Below are 21447 nucleotides of genomic sequence, written 5' to 3'. Positions count from 1 at the left end.
TGTGGGGTCTTTGAACATTACCTTGTCTGTGAACTCAGACTTTTAAAAACACTATTCAGGAAAAATAGAACAGATTTTGTGCTCACCCTAATGTTTATTCACTCAGGTAAAATGCATATAAATAACACGCTATTTTTGTTTGTCTGGTTTATCAAAAATCATTAAAGTTTAGATAAACTTCTGCTGAAGTTTTCATACGATTACTCACCAATCGGATGAGACTGCCTATTCTCCTGATTTAATAAAGAAATGGGTGTAGGTGAATGATACAGGGAGTGAAAGAAGTAACCAGAGCTGAAACAAAAATTTATTTATTTATGTGAGTTATAGCTCAAGGGTAGGGCACTTGCCTTGTATACACTGAGATTCTGGTTTTTAATCCCCCATCATTTGTTTTCATTAGGACCAGAAAGATAGTACAGCGGTTAGGCTCTTTCCTTGGTCTTGGCCAACAGCAATTCCATCACAGGACTGCATATTGAGCACTGCCATAAGTGACTCCTGAGGACAAAACCAGGAAAAAACACTGAGTACTACTGATATAACTCCATAAAAAGGAATCAGCTTTGGTAGTGGTTCTGGTGGTGGAGTCATTTACTTTCTTCCTTTCTCTACTGTCACATACAGAAATTGTCCTTTTAACTGCTCTTCTGGCACTTTGGGTCTATCCCTAAAAGAAATAGCCTGTGGCTGACTATGTATAAACCCATTTAGAGTGTTAACCTGAGAATTAAGCCAAGAGAGATCTGGCTTCTATCCTGCGTTTGTTACAGACTAATCAAGTGGCTGTTAACAACTGTGGGCATATGAGATGTCCAAGGCAAATCTCAGTGCGAAACCCAAGTTCCAGGTCTCCAAATCCATCAGAACTGTTTTCTTTTAACTTAATGACATTTTAAAAATATATTTTCTGGGAGCATTTTTTAATGTTGGAGCATAAGACTGACAAAATGACTCTTGACTGTCTTTTTTCCTTATAGATAGTATATAAGATAGCCTGGATTTGACTATGCTTTGCAATGTTTGTGGCAACCTGGGGTCATGCATGCCAACCAAGATGGCCCTCAACTCTTAATGCATGTTTACATGCCAATATTGTAATAAACTACCCTCCATTACATAGCTTGTGAAGGAAATGCTTTCACATTGTTATTTGCATTTTGTGGGGGTACATATTGCACATTTTGTTTATAAAAATGTATAGTACATAGTCATTGAAGGGCAATGTGTACAGCTTTCCCCTTCTTTGATTGATTGTTTTTGTGGGAACCAGCTGGTTTTTGAAGAACACAGTTCCAGGAAGTGAGAGAAATGCTAGCTGTGGAGCATGGGCAAAGGTCCGAAAATGTCCACACTCACTCACTCTCTCTGGTGCGGAGGAAACACAGCAGGAATTTGAGCAGAGCGGGGTGGGGGGAAACTGTACCCTCTTTGCTGGAAGAGTTCACGTGCGATGTTAGGAAGACAATTTAGGGGGGAATAAATCCTAAGTAAATAGAATTTCAGCCAATACTTGGTTGAACTTCACCCTTCTTTGGAATGTTTTCATTCTCTGGGGGAAAAACAGAGATTGAGTCATTTATATACCGAGTGAGAACTTGACTGAAAAAAGAAAACCTCAGGAGATGTTTGCCCTTTGGCACTCTCATATGACCCAATTTATGAGCTCTCCACACTGGCAGAGACTGCTGATTTCTGACCTATGGGGCCATTCTTGCTTTCTATATGATATGAGATTGTAAATCGTCAGGAACAATGAAGAGGCCTCCTAACAGTTATCTGATCCTTCTACTTAAAACCTTAATTTTTTTTTTTGCATGTCTTCTCTCTCCCTCTCTCCACCCTGACTCCCCACATTTCACTCTTAGCTGTAACCCTCTAACTTTGTCTTTGATTCAGAACTAAATACTAAGTGCATGATGTAAAGTAAAGGCTGGATCCAGGGTTCTAGAACCTCCTGGCTCCTTAGGGTTGTTTCTAAATGTAGCCTGTGGTTTTGGTCCTGGACAGCAGAAGGAGATGTTGAGCCAGAAGATAAGGCTTGTTTTATTATTTTTTTATTTATTTTGTTTGTTTATGTACTTGTTCTGAAACTTAGTGTGCGAACAATTAGTCTTGCATTTTTAAATAATTAGAAAGCTGAGGGCCAAATGGGTTCTTTTTGTACCCGAACATTCTCTTTCTCTTTCTCTTTTTTTCGTGAAGCAGAAAATTATTTTAATAAATGTTTTTTATCCATTGGAGCCTTGAGGGAACCATTTCATTTAACTGCAAGTCAAAACATTTATTTATTTTCTGACCTGACTCTCACTCTGCAAAATTCTCTTGAGTGCTCGTCTTGAATATGCAATTTGTTATTCTACATGTTGGTGGCTGGCCTTAGAGAGTATACTGTGTAGTCACTAGTTGTGGTGGCAAATTCTGTAGTCGGATCATTTTGCCTATGCTACTTCAAAGTATGTCATCCAAGAGTTCTTAGAGAGGAAGTTTTCCTTCTTTAAAGGCATCATCTTTTTATTCAGAAGAGGAAAATACCACTTCTAAGAGGATTAGGTCACTATACCATCACAAGATTTTCTATTGCCTTAGATCTAGAACTTTGTGGGGTGGGAGTTTCAATTGGGAATGTTGTGCTCTTCATTTTGGTGTCTATAGTTTCTTTCCCAGAAGATTTAATTCATTGTTTGAGCTCATGAGTATAATTTTCACTTAAAATTTTCCATTATAGTACAATGCCTAGGCCAATTCAGTAAATGCCATTATTTTTTATTATGAAATTAAAAAAGAAAAAGAGTGCTTTCTAGAAGCCTGCTGTCTTAAGCTGGATCATATTACATTGTTTTTCAAATTAATGAATTTATTTTAAATATAGATGTGCTGGAATTTCTAGAAGATTTCACAAACTATCTCTTGTCTTCCCTTTCCCATTACTTAACAGTATCAAATGCCAGATTAGTAGCTCATAAATATCAGAAGCTTAGATAACCTTATATTCCAAATTTACCTTGTAGTAGCCCTAGTTCAAACCCAGCTCACACTGGTTATTTTGTTTTTAGGTAATTTAAAACATTAAAGAGGATTCTGTTTTCATTCTGTTTATATCCTTCTACTTTCTGGAAATCGTTTATTTCTTTTGTATCCTAATCACAAATAATTAACTAACTGGCTTGCTTGCTGAAAACCAGTTCTTGGGCCATAGTCTTTTGAATAGTGATCACATGATTTAAATGTAGGCCATTCTCTTGTTAAGAGTTAATAGGTGTTTTCTGCAGTTTGTTATAATTCACACACCACCTTTCCTTCTCTCTTAAGGAAAGCAAAGGAAAATTTGTTTGGGCAAAACAGAAGTTTTTCCGATGGCCATACAGTTTCTGAAAAAAAGCAGCAGCTGGAGCTGGATTCAGTTGTAGAAGAAACTATAACTGGAGATTATGCCTTAATCATAAATGGCCACAGTTTGGTGAGTTTGCCCAAGGCTTTGTTCTTTCTTTTTCTTCACCCCAATAATCATCTCTTGTCCTGTCTTAATGTGTTTTCCAAACAAATGACATTACTAGAAATGGGGCATCCACAATGATTTCCTGTTTTCAAGGGGAAACTTCCAATATATATTTCATACATTAGGGCTTGAATCACCACAGTGAAGGGGAGGATCTAAAGAAACACTGGCATCACAGAATATCATTTTTCTTCTAAGTGACTATACACCACTTAGCAGAATTGTTTAAGTGTTCTTCAGGGAGGGTGCCACAGTGCTGTTATTTTATTAAAATAATGCAACTGGATAGACACATTGTAATTATTGCTCTTGCTAACATTTGTGATTTGTAGAGCACAGCACGACCTTCATATAATTACCACACCAAATTATTGCCATTAAGATACCTCTGGTGGTTTTTCTAAATAGCAGTGTTTTACAGCAATGCCAAACAATTTGCTTTGATTAGGAAATCTGGTTCTTGTCATAATAGAATAAACTTGCATTGTACTTTTAATGTAGTTCAGGTTCCAAATCTTGAACAAGTATCAAAACACTCCTTGAAGCTTCTAATTTAGAAAACAAAAGCTCTGATTGCGCTCCAGTGAAATTATCATTTATGTGCACAAAGAGCTAATCTTGCATCTTTCTTGAGCTTTGATGATCGTTTTTTCACTTTCTGGGTTTGGAAAATAAATGTATCTTTCTGTAGACACTGTCTTAGAGGACAAAAGAAGTTGGATATGAGTATATTGTATTTTCCTCCTTGTGATCAGCTGTCTGTTAGTTCTTAGTGCTTAGAGCATTATCCATCTGGATTCCAGACCTAATGATGTGTTGCCTTCTACACTATGGAAAGTTACAGAGCTCAGCTGCAAGCCAAACTCAGTTGAAAATTTATCCAGATGACATGAACTTCTTCCTTGCACAAATGAGCAGCAACTGAAAATTATAAGCTTGTCAACTGAGACTTGGAGCTGGTGGTCTCTACACTTAACTGCAATGAGACCACAAAATGGAAAGGAAACCTAATAAGTTATGCGCTTTTCTTTTCCTTCAGGTTCAAAGAAGTCCATGTCTTGTAGGGTATAATGTCTGGTGATAAAATACACTATTGTCTTGTTTTAAGATCTGGAGAAAGAGCTGAAATAAGGTTTCTCTAAGATCCCCTTCAATGCCAAAGAATAAAACACTAGAAACCATGAAATGATGGTTTTTATTTGAGGAGAATTAACTACATTTCTAGTATGATTAGAAACCTAAAAACAAAACAACAACGACAAAATGTGATCCCCTGTGTTCACATCTTGATGCTCTGTGGGGTTTACTTCTCTCTTTTTCACACTGAGACTAGGTTTCCACTTGTTGATAGTTAAGAAAAAAGAAAAATTAGGAAAGGGGATCATTCTGGATAAATTACACATTTGCCAGCCTATTAGACACTTTCTTTCTCAAAAAGGAAAATTATATTGGAGAATGCTAACACATCCTTTCCTCCTAGACATTAGAAGTCTTGATGTGAGAATTTTTCATATCAACTCTGTTTTTGACTCCACCTATCCTTTCACTTATATCATTTAAAAAGCATGCACATCGATGCTTTAAGAGCATAGAGGCTACATTTGCTACCTTATGAAAATTCAGGGAAGACTTCCAGAAAAAGACAGTATTCTCAAGTAGTCAAAGGCAGAAAGACAAGAAAGAACATTTTTAAATTATGAAAAAAAAGTCATGCAATGGGAGTAAACTGTAAATTTAAAGGTAGCATAAAAGCAGAATTCAAAATAAATATAGGGATCAGGCGGTGATGGACATTAAGTATCATCATACTAAAGAATAATTCCAAGGTACTTAGGATTCAGAGTTTAGGTAGATTTCTAGTTTTTCTTCATTTATTTATTTATAAAAAATAAATTATTTATGAAATAATATACAGTGAGATGTAAGTTTCTAGAAAAAACATTCACAGCTAATTGGATAGGACTGTGTTCTCTTTGCCAATTGCTACTTGACATGTTTAAAGGCTTTACTGTATTTAGAAAGATAAAAAAAATAGTATAAAAATAGTTTGGACAACTCTGGCTGGGACACAAGTGGTATACTATTTTCTAGCACAGGTCTCTTTGGTATTTATTCATTATGTTCTTAAAGTGTGATCTTTCTAGACCATCTGCTTTTCATTTGCCTGTATATTAATAATCACCACTATAAATTCTAACTATACAAGTCAGCAATGTGAAGGAAACAAATATTCTATCATGTAGAACAATCAAACTGCCATCATTGTATTGTTTATTCTAAGTATGGTGAGATGGCAAATTGAACCTGTGTTATTTTCCCCTCGTCTGTGAATGCTGGAAATATTCCTAGCATTTAAGCTCTTCAATGCATCATGACAATATTTCAGGGAAGACACATAAGAGCACTGTACATTTATTTTGGTAAAATTCTTTGGTACTTAGTAGGCGTTCAATACTTGTTTTTTCATCATTGCTAGCGTGACCCTGATTCAGCAACGAGTTGTTGAAATGAAGCAAATTGTTTAAAAATCAGTTGAGTAACAAGAAATTGCCATTCCAAATGACATTTCTCTCTCTCTCTCTTGCTTTTTCCTTGTTTGGATTTTTAAATTTACATAGGCTCATGCCCTAGAAAGTGACGTCAAGAGTGATCTGCTAGACCTTGCCTGCATGTGTAAGACTGTGGTTTGCTGCAGGGTTACTCCACTTCAGAAAGCTCAAGTTGTAGAGCTGGTGAAAAAACACAGAAATGCTGTCACTTTGGCCATTGGTGATGGAGCTAATGATGTCAGCATGATCAAAAGTAAGAAAACTGCTCAACGGGGCATGTTGCTCCTCTGGAGTCTTCTGTTTTAGCTTTTGAGATGTACTGGAGATTATGCTAAAATAGAATTGTTCCAGTGGTTCTAAGTGAATTATTTCTGGGTCTAATGTTTAGACTGTTTAGCATTCATAAATCTTTGTCAAATTAAACTATTTATATATTTCTTAGTTAAAAAAGTCATTGTTCCCCATGTGCTATTTGGTTGTGTAGTTGCTATGAGATAGAGAAATGAACCCTGGGCCCAGAGTTCCAGTACTTGGAGTTTTAGTCCCAGTTTTGTCTCTTACAAATGGTACCTTGGAACACCAAGTGCAAATTACAGAGCTTCTCTCAGCCAGTTTACATTTCCATAAATTGTAAAAAAAACAAAACAAAACAACAACCCCCCCCCAAAAAAAAACACCTTGTGTTCTTAGGGCATATCCCTAGGAGTGGAATAGCTGGGCCAAATGGGAGCTCAATTTCCAGATTTTGGAGGAATCTCCATATCGCTTTCCATAGAGCTTGGAGTAGATGGCATTCCCACCAGCAGTGGATAAGAGTTCCTTTCTCTCCACATCTCCGCTAGCACTGATTGTTCTTATTCTTTGTGATATATGCCAATCTCTGTGGTGTGAGATGGTATTTCATTGTTGTTTTGATTTGCATCTCCCTGATGATCAGTGATAAGAAGCATTTTTTCATGTGCCTTTTGGCCATTTGTATTTCTTTTATTATCAAAGTGTCTATTCATTTCTTCTCCCCATTTTTTGATGGGATTAGATGTTTTTTTCTTGTAAAGTTCTGTCAGTGACCTGTATATTTTGGATATTAGCCCCTTATCTGATGGGTATTGGGTGAATAGTTTCTCCCATAAGGTGGGTGGCTCTTGTATCCTGGGCACTATTTCTTTTGAGGTGCAGAAACTTCTCAGCTTAATGTATTCCCATCTGTTGATCTCTGCTTTAACTTGCTTGGAAAGTGCAATTTTTTCCTTGAAGATGCCTTTACTCTCAATGTCACAGAGTGTTTTACCGACATGTTGTTCTATATACCTTATGGTATCAGGTCTGATATCAAGGTCTTTAATCTATTTGGATTTTACCTTTGTATCAGCCCTGCATTGTACCTTCTCTCTCAGCCATCTCTCTTCCTTATCCTTCTCTCCCCATCCATCCTCCAAAATTTTCCCAAATTTCCTAAAAACACAAGAATACAACACAAAAACCCCTTCCTCACACCTATATTTATTGCAGCACTATTCACAATAGCCAGGCTCTGGAAACAACCAAGATGCCCTTCAACAGACGAATGGCTAAAGAAACTGGTATATATACACAATGGAATATTATGCAGCCGTCAGGAGACATGAAGTCATGAAATTTTCCTATACATGGATGTACATGGAATCTATCATGCTGAGTGAAATAAGTCAGAGGGAGAGAGAGATGCAGAATAGTCTCACTCATCTATGGGTTTTAAGAAAAATAAAAGTCATTTTTGTAACAATCCTCGGAGACAATGAGAGGAGGGCTGGAACTTCCAGCTCACTTCATGAAGCTTACCACAAAGAGTGGTGAGTGCAATTATAGAAATAACTTCACAGAGAACTACCATAATTATGTGAATGAATGAGGGAACTGGAAAGCCTATCAGGAGTACAGGTGGGGGTGGGGTGAGATGGAGGGAGATTTGGGACATTGGTGGTGAGAATGTTGCACTGGTGAAGGGGGGTGTTCTTTACATGACTGAAACCTAATCACAATCATATTTTTAATCAAGATGTTTAAATAAAGAGAAAAAAGTTTAAAATAAATAAATAAAGTTCAATTAATAAAGCGGTAAAAAACACCTGATATAAGGAATATTTCAGGAGATAATGGACATAAATATGATCAGTATGACAGTAATAAGGTCATGGTAAACAAATAATAACATGTGAGAAGAGTGACAAGCTGGGATCTGGGGGATGAGAATGTTTCTCTTTTCCTTTGCAGGTGCTCACATTGGCATTGGCATAAGTGGCCAGGAAGGTCTGCAGGCCGTGCTAGCCAGCGACTATTCTTTTGCACAGTTTCGACACCTCCAAAGGCTTCTCCTTGTCCATGGAAGGTGGTCCTACTTTAGAATGTGCAAATTCTTATGCTATTTCTTTTATAAGAATTTTGCATTTACACTGGTGCACTTCTGGTTTGCTTTCTTCTGTGGTTTCTCAGCTCAGGTTAGTAGAACAACATCAATACCACTTTTTACTTCTTGATAAGCTCTCCTGAATTGCAAGGTCTCTTTGATAGTAAATAGCATTTCTGTAGGTCTAAAATCATTTTTAGAATTATAATTATGTAACTTAGAGTTAACTTGAGCTTTAAACCTAAGAAGAATAGATTTATTTTAAAAAATGATATAAGTCATTAGTCCTGTTCCCTTTACAGATCATAACTTTAATAAAAGGCATTTATTAAAACATTTTAGTGTGGTGACAGGTAAGTCTGATGTAGTTTTAGTTCAGAATAGAAGTCTGAGGACTAATAATTAGATGATGATTCATATTCCCCCATGGAGAAAAGTAATTGGTACTTTGATATCACATCTGTTTTGCAAGCAATTCATGACTAAATATGAATAAAAAAGTGTTATAAAATAAGACAAAACAGGTAATATTGGTAACAAAGAAGAAAACAACAAATTTATAACTTAAGATTCTATTTTGCTCTACTACTAATCATTAAAATAGTTATTTAGAGGTCAGGAGATAGTGTAATGGTTCGAATGCACGCTTGGCATGTACCTGATCTAGTTCAATTGCTGGCGCCACATAATCCATCCCCTCACCATGCCCAGATGCCTGCCATACACCTCTAATGCAACATTGGAGTTCCCTAGCACTGCTAGGTGGACCAGTTATCCCAGAAATTGCAGACCCGAAGCAACATTTGTAATCCTAAATACTTTCAATTTCTCTGGGCACAGAAGAGTAGTTAATGACTTGTTTATAACCTCACCAAGCATAGGTAGGCGGGCTTTCTGCCAAAGTTGTCTTTGTTAAACTGTGATATTGAGACTAATAAGTTAACGACTTCTGACCTCTATATTTAGGAAATTTTCCGCTTTTGCTTTCAGGATCTGATAAAATTGGTCAGTCAGATTATGTAATACATAGCCAATATTTATATTCTAAAAGAGAACAAAGATTGCTTCAATGACCAGCGTGTCTCTTTCTAGACCTGTTGGACACATCACCCAACTCTGATTATGTTCTTAAATTATTTAATTTAAGACAGCTAGATTCTTTTCTAGTTCCTTTTTCCCCTCTTTTCTATACAGGTACATTCCAGTAGATTGCACAATCTTTATTTGATCCGGGTCTTGGTCCTGATTGGCCCTCTTTGTTCTTTGCTAAGCTGATGCATTTGGCTCAGTTAGTGGTTCTCAAGTTTTAAGATGTGTAGGACTCACCTCACAGTTTTGAAAACACTCCTCTTTAGGTTCTACTAGTGTCTGAGTCAGTCATCTTGAGGTAGAGTCTAAGAATTTACATTTCTACAAAGTTACCCAGAGCTTCTGATATTCTATTCTGAGATCATACTCAGATGACAAACTAGAACAATCCTTGAAGATCTGCTCTCTTGCACTTAAGACTCAAAGTGAAATCAATTTGCTTTTAGTTTTGTTCAATTTTGGACTGTCATCTTTACTCAGGCAGAGGGAGGGGTCACAGTTTATCTCCCCAAATAGAAATTTTCCAGATGGTGTAGAATCTCCTTAACCAAAGCCGTTGTTCTTGAGGTTTATATCCTTTCTAAGCTAGGGTCAGGAGAAAAAAAGATGACTGTTCCAGGATAGACTGACTTTCCCCAAATTCTTCACCCTATTGTGATTTTTATCTAGTCGAATGCTGAATTCTACTAGATAGGCTTGCTAGAAGAAAGACACATGGTAATTGATACTTATTATTTGAGAGGAAAAAAGTAGCAGATCAATGATAGCATTTTGGTAATGGCAACTTTGCTTTGTTGCTTCTTGGTAGAGTCATGATATTGTGGACACAGAAAAGTTGAGATGAAAATCACACTGAAGCTATAGCTTCTATTTAAGTAATACTATGTACAAGCTTTGTCTAGATGTTTTGCTGAAAGCATTTCCATACTTATAATGAAACTGTGAAGCAGATTTTCTATTAGGTCTCTTTATCAACTTAAATTAGAATAATAAACACAGCATAAAATGCACTATAAAACAAATTTTAGTAGCTCAGTTGTATTAAGTAAATATAAATTATTGAGGAAAATATTTCTAGAACCTTGTAAAACTGAGGCTTGAAGAACAACTTGTTATATCGGCCCTTTTCTCAGTCTCTGAAAGCATCACTCTACTCTCTTCCCAATCAGTTTGACTCATTGGAAACTTTATTTAAGTTTATAATCATAACTTTATTTAACTGTATAGTCATACAGATTTTGACACCAGCTTATTTTACTTAGCATAAATCTTCAAAGTCATCCACATTGTAGACCTATATAGGGCTTTTTTCCTTATGATTGAATAATATTCTCATGTACATGTGCTTATATATTTATATTTACAGTGGCTGATTCATTTATCCATTGATGAATATTTGGGTTGCTTATAATTTGTAACTATATAAACTTTCTGATCAGTGTCTTCCAATTATAGTTCTACTATCCGATAAATTATATTTCTGTCTACATTTCCCTTATTATATTCCTTCTACATCCAATGTATGTATTAAGGGTTTAAAAAATGAACAGATGTTGAACTTTGTCAAATGTTGTTGAGATGATCATATAATTTAGATTATGTAACTTTATATTTTATTTTTAGTTTTATTTTAAAATTTAGCCAAAGCTATTTACAGTTTTATAATACTTTAAGTGGTAGGGATTAATGCATTCCAAGACTAGAGCCACCACAATAGTGCCAATGTCTAAACCCTTACCTCAGGTTTCTTCTTCTACTCCCTCGATCAGTCTCATTGTCCTGATAAGTTCTATTCTGTAGATCAGATCTTACATTCTGTTGCTTTGGGGTATATGCTATTTTCATGCTGTGGGTTTTTAGAGTCTATATATGAAAGACAGATCCATCCATGTAGTAGCAAATTATATGATTTAATCTTTTATAGCTGAATATATCCATTGTGTATATGTATCATGGTTTCTTTGCTCAATCATCTGTTCTTGGAATTAGGGTTGTTTCCAGTTTTTGGCTACTGTAAATAGTGCTGCAATGAATATAGGAGCACAGGTATCTTTTCTGAGCAATGTTTTATGGGAGCTTAGGGTAGAAGCCCAGAAGTGACCTCTGGGGCATATGCAAGCTCAATTCTTAGTTCTTTTTTATATAATTGTATTGTTATATATAATTTATATCTAAAATTACATATACTTACAGTTTATACCTAACCATATTTTAATTATAAAGTATTATAACAATAAGATTGTCTAATATCTATAAACATTTTTATTTTCATTGTGATAAGAACAGTTGAGATCCTATGTTTTATAAATGAAAATTCTTTTTTGTTGTTTTATTTGGGGACACAGCTGGTGTTGCTCAGGACTTAATCTTGGCTCTAAACTCAGGAATCATTCCTGATGGTGCTCAGATGCTTATATGGGATTCCAGAGATCTAACTCAGGTCAGCCATGTGACAGGCAAGGAGCCTAATTGCTATCCTATTGCTCTTGCTCAAAGATCCCATTTTAAAAACTTATAGTGTCATGATTTACAAAGTTGTTCATAGTTAAGTCTGAGACATACTATGTTTCAGCACCAGTTCCACCACCAGTGCCAACTCTCCTTCACCAATGTTCCCAGAGTTTATCCCATATTCTCCTTGCCCCCTCACCCACCCCAAACTGCCATTATAATTGGCACTTTTTCAAGTTTAGTTGTTAAAGTTTGGGTCTCATGATTTCATTGTTGTTGATCCCTGGTATGGATATTTAATTCTGTCATCTGTTAACTCCACCAATGCACCTGAATTCCCTTGGTCCCTTTTCCCTTTTATTTCACATCTGTCTTTTTCCTTCTCCAATCAATTTCTTTCCTTCTCCTTACTATACTATGGGTACAGAGTGTTCTAGTAGCTCCTGTAACGTTGCATTCCTTCATGCCGTTAATCTAAAAGTCACATATAAGTGATATCATCATGTATTTATTCTTCTGGCTTGCTTCATTTAACATATCTTCCAGTTCCATTCATGTTGCAATGAATTGCATGATAAAATTATTCCTTAGAGCTATAGAATATTCATTGTATAAATGTATTGCAACTTCATGATCCACTCATCTATTGCTGGACATCCAGGTTTATTCTTTTTGTTGCTTTGATTTGGTGTTTTGGCCACACCTGGAAGCACTGTTGGATCTGCATTCAGAAATTGCTCCTGGCAGACTGTGGAGACTATATGATATCTTAGGGATGAAACTCGGGTCAGTCCCTGGTTGGCTGCATACAAGGCAAATGCCCTAACTACTGTGCTATTGCTCTAGTCTAACTCTTAGTTATTGTACTTAGTTATTGTAATAACTTTTGGTTATTAGAACTCTATTCTAACTCTTAGTTATTGTATTGGGTGTTGCAATGAATAGTGGCATATATAGTCCTTTTGAATAAAAGCTTTTCTGTTCTGGAGATAGATAATCAAAAGTGAAATTGATGGGTCATATGGAAGCTTGATTCTGAGTTTCTTGAGAACCCTTCATATTTTTATAGAGGTTATACCAGACAACATTCCCACCAGCAGTGGATGAGAGTATCTTTTTCACATCTCTGGCAACAGAGATTGTTATCAGTATTTTTGTTAAGTGACATCCTCATTGGCACAAGATGATTTCTCATTGTTGTCTTGATTTGTATTTCTCTAATGATGAGGGATGATGAGCATTTTTTCAAGTGTTCACTGGCCATCTATTGGTTTTCCTCAGAGAGCTATTTGTTCATTTCTTTTCCCCATTTTTATGGGTTTTTAGATTTTGGAGGGATAATATTTGTGGTGAGTATAAATATTTTTTTCTACTCACTTAACTGTCTCAAAGTTTTAGCCCATTTTTCTTTTTAGTTTGATGTGATCCCATTTGTTCAAATTTTATTCTATGGCCATTACCGCTGACATTATATCATTGAAAACTCCTTTGAGTCTAGATCTTAGAGCATTCTGCCTATTTTTCTTGTGATTTACTTAATGGTTTAAGTCTGATATATTATGGTATTTGATCCACTTTGAGTTGACTTTTGTGGAAGGTGCTAAATATAGATCCAGATTTAATTTCTTAGATATTTTATCCAATTGTTTCAATACCATTTGTTTTTTTTATAAATTATCTTTATTTAAACACCGTGATTACAAATATAATTGTAGTTGTATGATTACAGTCATGTAAAGAACACCCCCCTTCACCAGTGCAGAATTCCCACCACCAATTTCCCGGATCTACCTACTCCCCACCCCACCCACACCTGTACTCAAGACAGGCTTTCTTTTCCCCCCATTCATTCACATTGTTATGATAGTTTTCAGTGTAGTTATTTCTCTAACTGCACCTATCACTCTATGTGGTGAGTTTCATGTCATGAGCTGCACCTACATGGGAAGATGGGGGGAAATAAGGCTTGGGACTGAGGCAGTAAAATATTAGAAATGAGATTTGTAGGGCAGTATCAAGGTCACAATACAAGATGAATGTTATGGATATATAAAATATATGCATACAATATTATCAATAGGAAAACAAGGAGAAAAAAAACCCAGTGACTGTCCCAACAAAAACCAGTGCTAGAACGGCCTGCCCTCCTCCCAAAGCACATTCCCAATAGTGTAGGGAGAGGTAGGGGGGAAGCTTGAGGACCACTGAGTCCACCTGAACCCACTTCTGGCCATCTGGCCATCTGAGCTGGCACCCAGGGAAGGTCTGGAGTCAGGGGAAAAAGACAAGGATGGCTGGGGGCCTGCCAAGCCTCCCAGCACTCCCCAGGCCAGGGAGATAGTTTTTTATTTTTTATTTTCCAATTTGGATCCATTTGATTTCCTTCTCATTGATCATTTCTTCATTCTCTTGCCTGAATGCGATTGCTAGGTTCTAATACTATATTGAATAAGAGTGGAGACAATGGGCATCCTTGCCTTGTGCCTGACCTAAGTGGGAATGCTTTCAGTTTTTTATCATTTAGAATGATATTAGATTTGGGCTTTTAAAGATAGCTGTTATTATTTTTTTAAATAATATCTTTATTTAAGCACCATGATTACAAACATGTTTGTAGTTGGGTTTCACTAGTGCAAAATTCCCACCACCAATGTCCCTTATTTCCCTCCTTCCCCACCCCCTGCCTACCAGCAGTAAATGAGGGTCCCTTTTCGTCCCACATCCATGCCAACATTGGTTGATGTGCCAGTCTCTGTCATGTGAGATTGTGTCTCATTGTAGTTTTGATTACCATCTTCTTGATGATTAGTGATTAGGAGCACTTTTTCATGTGTCTTTTGGCGATTTGTATTTCTTCTGTACCTTATGATTTAAGGTCTGATATCAAGGTCTTTAATCCATTTTGATTTGACATTTGTGCAAAGTGTTAAATAGAGGTCTGAATTTGCCTTTTTACATGTAGCTGACCAGTTGTTAAAATACCACTTGTTGAAGAGGCTTTTCTTGTTTCACTTTGTATTTCTTGCCCCTTTATCAAAGATTAATTGACCATATACCTTTGGATCTGTCTTGGAATATTAGAGTCTTCCCATTGAGCTAAGGGTGTGTCTTTATTCCAGTACCATGCTATTTTAATGACTACTGCTTTATAGTACACTTTAAGGTTGGGTAAAGAGTTTCTTTCCATCTTTTAGCCAAAGATTGACATTTGGTAGACTAGAAAATTTATTAAACCTAGATAATAATAAAATATGTTAAGTTTAAATTTATTTTGGTTGTTACTCTTGACCTCTTGAATTTGTATAGTTGCTCTTTCCAGAGAGGGAGTGTTCTCTGTTATTATGTTTCCCCAAATTTTCTTCTTCCATTTCCCTTTTTCCTCACCTTCTGGTACTACTATAATTTGGAGATTATTCCTCTTGTTTTATTTTCATTAAGTACCTTATATTTTCTTCCATCCTTTTGCCTCTTTATTTTATTTTATTTTATTTTTTTTTGGTTTTTGGGCCACACCCTGTGACGCTCAGGGTTACTCCTGGCTACGCGCTCAGAAGTTGCTCCTGGCTTCTTGGGGGACCATATGGGACGCCGGGGGATCGAACCGCAGTCCGTCCTAGGCTAGCGCAGGCAAGGCAGGCACCTTACCTCCAGCGCCACCGCCCGGCCCCGCCTCTTTATTTTTTTTGACTTCTTTAACAATACTACTTGTGCTTTGTCTTCAAGTTTGTCTATATGGTTCTCTCCTGTGTGGTTCTGATACTACAGCTTCCTAGACTGTTCTGTTGTTTCACTCCTTCAGTTACATTTGTATGAATTTTCTCATATTATTTTTGTTGGCTGATTGTTGCCTAATTTCTTTTTCTTTTTCTTTTTTTTTTTTTTTTTTTTTTTGCTTTTTGGGCCACATCCAGTGATGCTCAAGGGTTACTCTTGCCTATGCACTCAGAAATCGCTCCTGGCTTGGGGGACCATATGGGATGCCAAGGATCGAACCAAGGTCCATTTTGGATTGGCCACATGCAAAGCAAATGCCCTACCGCTGTGCTATCACTCTGGCCCCATGATTGCCTAATTTCACTCACTACTGCTTCCTTGATCTCTGTTGCCAATGCATTGATTGTTGATTTTAGGTCCTAAAAAGCTGGGCTCAAGAGCTTTGATGGGCTTGCAGATTTGCCCAAGTTTTTCTTCCTACTCACAACTGTAGTTGAGCTCCTTAGTTTTCTCCATTGTTCTTTACATTCTGTGGGTTTTAGTGGTGCAGTTTCAAATTTCCCAGCACTTGAAAAGTAATCTGTTGAATTGTTTCTACCAAATGGTGGCTAATATTGTATCGGCATTTAAAGATTTTTTTTTTCCCTATACATGCAGGGTTAGTAGAGTATGCTAGTACTTGTTGAGTTGACTGATGAGGCTATGTGCTGTCTGAGAGATACAACTGCTATGATCCAACTGCCAGGAAATAGAAGATATATATTGGAATATCTTTGAATGAATGCTGGGAATGAGGGAAGACAGATGTCAGAACTTTCTGGGGCAGATGCTTGGGTGGATAGCTAAAGAGAATGGGTCTCACATTTGTAGATTGGAGCTTGCAGTTTTTATTCTTAATTTTTTCAAACATTTTATTGAGACCAATGTGAATTACAATTCTTTCACAGTTGTATTTCAGGTACATAGTGATAGTGAATTAGGACCATTCTCACCACCAGTGTTGACCTCCCTCAGCCACTGTTCTCAGCATACATCCCATACCTCCAGCCTTATTCCTCTGGACTGCTCATGTAACAGGTCCCTTCTATGTATAGTTTGTTGTGGTTTGGGTCTCTTGATTCTATTGTCATTATCTTTAAATTGGATGTTGTTTTAATTTCAATTCACTGCTCATGAGACTGCTTTGCTCCGGTACTATCCACTTTTTTCTTTCTCAGTGTGTAGGGAGACATAGAAACATGAGGCAGAACAAGATGATTCGTGTTCTATGGTTCTGTTTATACTTAATTTTATTTAAAAAAAAAGTGTCCATATTGTTTTCCAGAAACATTCCCACTGGCAGTAGATTAGGTTCCTTTTCCCTCATATCCACACCAACACTGGTTTTCATTCTTTGTGGTATGTGCCAATTTCATTGGTGTAAGATGATATCTCATTGTTGTTTTGATTTCATCTCTTTGATGATTTGTGATACAGAGCATGTTTTTATAAACCTCTTGGACATCTGTATATCTTCTTTGAGGAAGGTTCTGTTCATTTCTTCTCCCTATTTTTTTGTGGGAACTTTTTCCTTGTTTAGGCTAACTGTGCTTTATATCTTGGAAATTAACCTTTTGTCTGATGGATGATGGGCAAATTTTTTTCCCAGCCTGTAGATTGTCTTTTTTATTCTAGTCATCATTCCTTTTGCAGTGTGTAAGCTTCTTAATAAGATTATCATGTAATTTTTAGCATTTTGATATTAGTTATAGATTACCATATGGTAAATTATTGTTGCTTCTCAGGAATGAGATTCACTTTGATCATTAGAGTGTTCTGCTGTTGCATTACTTTCCTGTTGAGGTAATGCAGTTTATAATATTAATTAAGCAATTAAGCATACAATTTCACTCTCCCACACCCATTACCAAAGAATCAATATCTTACTGCCACTGTCCATAAGTTTATATCCATTTAATTCCTCCCTCTTGCTCTTTTTTTTTTTTTTTTTGGTTTTTGGGTCACACCCTACAGTGCTCAGGAGTTCCTCCTGGCTCTGTGCTCAGAAATCGCTCCTGGCAGGCTCAGGGACCATATGGGATGTCGAGATTTGAACCATCGACTTTCTGCATGAAAAGCAAACACCTTACCTTCATGCTATCTCTCTGGCCCCTCCCTCTTACTCTCAATAACTTCAATTTTCTATGGATTATCTTTTTTTTTGTTTGTTTTTTTGTTTTTTTGGGTCACACCCAGTGATGCTCAGGGGTTACTTCTGGCTATGCGCTCAGAAATTGCTCCTGGCTTGGGAGACCATTTGGAACATCGGAGATCAAACTGTGGTCCATCCGTGGTCAGTCATGTGCAAAGCAAACACCCTACCACTGCACTATTGCTCGGTCCCATGGATTACCTTTAAATGTGCAACTGAACTTGCTAGTAACCAGTGAGTGTTTATGCATCCTATTAATCAGGGATATGGGCTTGGAATTATCTTTTCTTGTAAAGCCCTTATCTGGCTCTGGAACCTAGGAAATACTGGCTTTTGAAACAGTTAGAGAGTGATTCCTCTTCAATATATTATGAGTTTGAAAAATATCTTCTTCAAATTCTTGTGGAATTCACAACTTACTTGGTCCTAAGTTTTTGATTGTTAAAAGTTTCTTTTTATTACTTATTCATTTTTGTCTGTTCAGACTTTATCTTCATAATTTATTCTTGGAGGATATATATTTTTAGAAATATATTCATTTCTTCTTCTAGGTGTCCCGTCTTTGGCATATATATTTGGCCATTGTTGCCTTTTCTAATCCTTTATTATTATTATTATTATTATTATTATTATTATTATTATTATTGGTTTTTGGGGAGCCAAATCTGGTGATGCCAGGGATTACTCCTGGCTATGTGCTCAGAAATTGCTTATGTATTGGGGAACCATATGGGATGCAGGGGGTGGGGGGGATTGAACCGTGGTCTGACCTAGGTTAGTTCATGCAAGGCAAGTGCCCTACCACTTGGGCCACTGCTCTATCCCCACACTCCTTTATTATTTTATAGTATCAGTTGCAGTGTATTCCCATTAGATTCAAATTTAATTTTTCTATTAGTATAGCTAAAGGCTAGTCCTTATTTAAATAATAATTTTAACTGACTTTTAGGTTGTAGTCTATTTTATTGTTTTCATATTAGTTATATTTGTATGCTTTCACTCATTATTATTTTCTAGCTTTCAAGCTTTGGGCTAGTTTATTTTGCTTTATCTGGTTTACTGAAGTGTAATATGATGTTGCTTCTTCAAGAGTCTTTTTATATTAATGTAAATATTTATTTCTATAAGTCATTGTGTTAGCAGGAACATTCCTAAAGCTTCTTATGGTAAATTTCAGTCTTGTTAATCTCAAGATCATTTCTTTCTCTTTAAATTCTTTTTCTTTAACTACTGATTTTTTAGGAGCTGTTCCACGTCTATGTATTTGCAAATTTTTCAGTTTCCTTTTGTAATTGATTTCTAATTTGAAACTATTGTAGTCAAAAACACCATAATTTCTTATTATCTAGGTTTATTAATTCTTCTAGTCTACAACATGTTACAATTAAACTTCATTATATATAGTACATATACATAACTGAACTCCATTATATGTAAATATATATGTAGTTTCCCATATTCCTGTTGATTTTTAAATATTTTTATTTCTTTTTTGATGAAATAATTTCTAATGACTCCTTTTATTTTATTTTTCTTATTTTTCATCCACCTGTTTCTTTTTGTTGATGGTCTCTAGTGAATTCTCTGGCTATAGGAATTTTATTTGCTTTTTAATCCTTTTTCTTGGTTGAATGTTTCATCTTATTTATGTATTGCTTCCCTAATTTTATTAGTTAGCTAACAGCTAACAAAAGTTGTCATAATCTTTTTTTGTTTGTTTTTTTGGGTCACACCCAGTGACAATCAGGGCTTACTCCTGGCTATGTGCTCAGAAACCGCTCCTGGCTTGGGGGGGACCATATAGGATGCTGGAGATAGAAACCAGGTCAGTCCTGGCTCAGTCCCATGCAAGCACCCTACCATTGTGCTATCACTCTGGCCCCTATCCAAACTTCTTAAAGAAAATTATTTGAATTTAAATTAAGAAGTTTATAGATCTTTATAGTTTTAAGTCTTTAGAATAGATCTTGGAAGCTTGTGTTTTTTCTGTGCCAGTGCCATTGTACCAAATTCTTCATGATTCTTGATTCCTTAAGTTAGTATCTGTCTGCATATATAAGAAACTGGTCTTCATTTAAAGACTTTATAGAGCTGCTTCAGCAGGGGAGGCCCATTCAACTTAGATTGAAGTACTGGATGAACCAACAGGTAGCATCTATGATGAAGAATGTCATGGCCATGGTGGTCTGTAGTGGGGTGAGGACACTACAGCAGAGCTGCTGCTGCTTCTTGATCTGCTTGGCTGGAAGGGTTCTGGCTGGGGCTCTGCAATTTGTTATGATTAGGTGAGATCTGAGATCATGCTGCTTCTAGACAGATATCACTGATAATACTTCATGTTCCTGCAAGGCCATAAGTAGGACTCTGCAGTTGGCTGTCCCTTAGACTTTTCTGTGCTACCAAGAAGGGCCACAGGGCATGCTTCCAAGTTGGTTGGGGCCCTTGTCTGGTCTCCCTCATTTGTGGAGATTGAGTGGATTTAATAGAACTGCAGGTTATGTTCTAGGATTGGGCGATCTCTCTGGTTAGACTTCCTGCCTGGGTAGGGATAAGCTATATTTAACAATTGCACAGTTCTCTAGAGTGGGTTCTGCTGCCGGATGAGGCTATAAGCAGGGTTTCCTGAAGAAATTGTGCCCAAAGCTGGGCTTTGATGCTCCCTAAGTCATTGTTCAAATTGCCTGGTTAGATAGGACTGACAGCTATAAATTCCAAGTTGAGCAGAGCTTTTATCATGTACTTACATAAACCAGGTATTGGCTGGACTCGGTAGCTCTCTGAGGTTTTGGTTAGGGATTGGTGGAACGGTATTAGTTCCATCCATAGGCCTATGAACTATTGCACTGCCCAGAAGGGCCACTGAATGGTTCCTTTGGCTGATATGATAGTTTCATGGGCCTTTGAACTAGTTTACTGCCCAGAAGGGCCACTGAATAGGTCCCTTGGCTTCTATAACTTCGTGGCTCAGTATCCAAATTGATGCCCCTGGTCAAATAGAGCCTCTGGCTTAAATTGATTGATAGAGCCCCTGGTTAGAGTTCAGCTCTAGTACTGCTGCAAACAGAACTAGGGCCACTAAAATATGAGTACTGTAACTGTAATCTCTACACCTTTTCTCTGACTATAACTGATTCTCAGAAGTTGAGAGCTAGTGATATTTCTAATGATCTTTATGAGGAAGATTCTAGTGGACCTTGAGGGAAATGTTCTGCAATTCTGAGAAAGAAAAGTAGTCACCTTGGGTTCTCTTTTTTTCAAATGCAGATGCTTTAGGCTAGTGCTTCTCAATTATTTTCTGTCATGCCCCCCTAGGAAAAAGAAAACATTTTTTGCAACCCCTGCGCGACTGTAAATAGTATCTTTATTAAAAAAAAAACTTTAACCTGCAAAACAAAAATATATAAAATAATTTGAGCTGATTTTTTAATCAGAGGTGATGTCTGGATTAATGGCTACAATGAGCACTTTTGCAATGCATACAGAGACATAAACACGGTGTTTAGCTTGTTATGACAGTATTTGCCGAGGTCAAACGTCCCCCCCTTTACAGAGCCTCATGCCCCCCCCGGGG

The 21447-nt window shown here is 36.7% G+C and overlaps 1 protein-coding gene across 1 annotated transcript in view; it reads left to right on the top strand.

Annotated features, from left to right (window-relative positions):
• Positions 1-21447, top strand: part of ATP8B4 (ATPase phospholipid transporting 8B4 (putative)) — a 188588-nt gene that overhangs the window by 124923 nt on the left and 42218 nt on the right. The window contains exons 19-21 of the mRNA XM_049781708.1: positions 3313-3460; positions 6118-6301; positions 8299-8522. Coding sequence (XP_049637665.1) covers positions 3313-3460; positions 6118-6301; positions 8299-8522 — 556 coding nt within the window. The remainder of the gene's footprint in view (positions 1-3312; positions 3461-6117; positions 6302-8298; positions 8523-21447) is intronic.

The sequence above is a fragment of the Suncus etruscus genome, chromosome 10 (assembly GCF_024139225.1).
Source record: "Suncus etruscus isolate mSunEtr1 chromosome 10, mSunEtr1.pri.cur, whole genome shotgun sequence".
Lineage (NCBI taxonomy): Eukaryota > Metazoa > Chordata > Mammalia > Eulipotyphla > Soricidae > Suncus > Suncus etruscus.
Note: the sequence above shows the minus strand (reverse complement) of the source record. Positions and strands in the feature narration are given on the sequence as shown.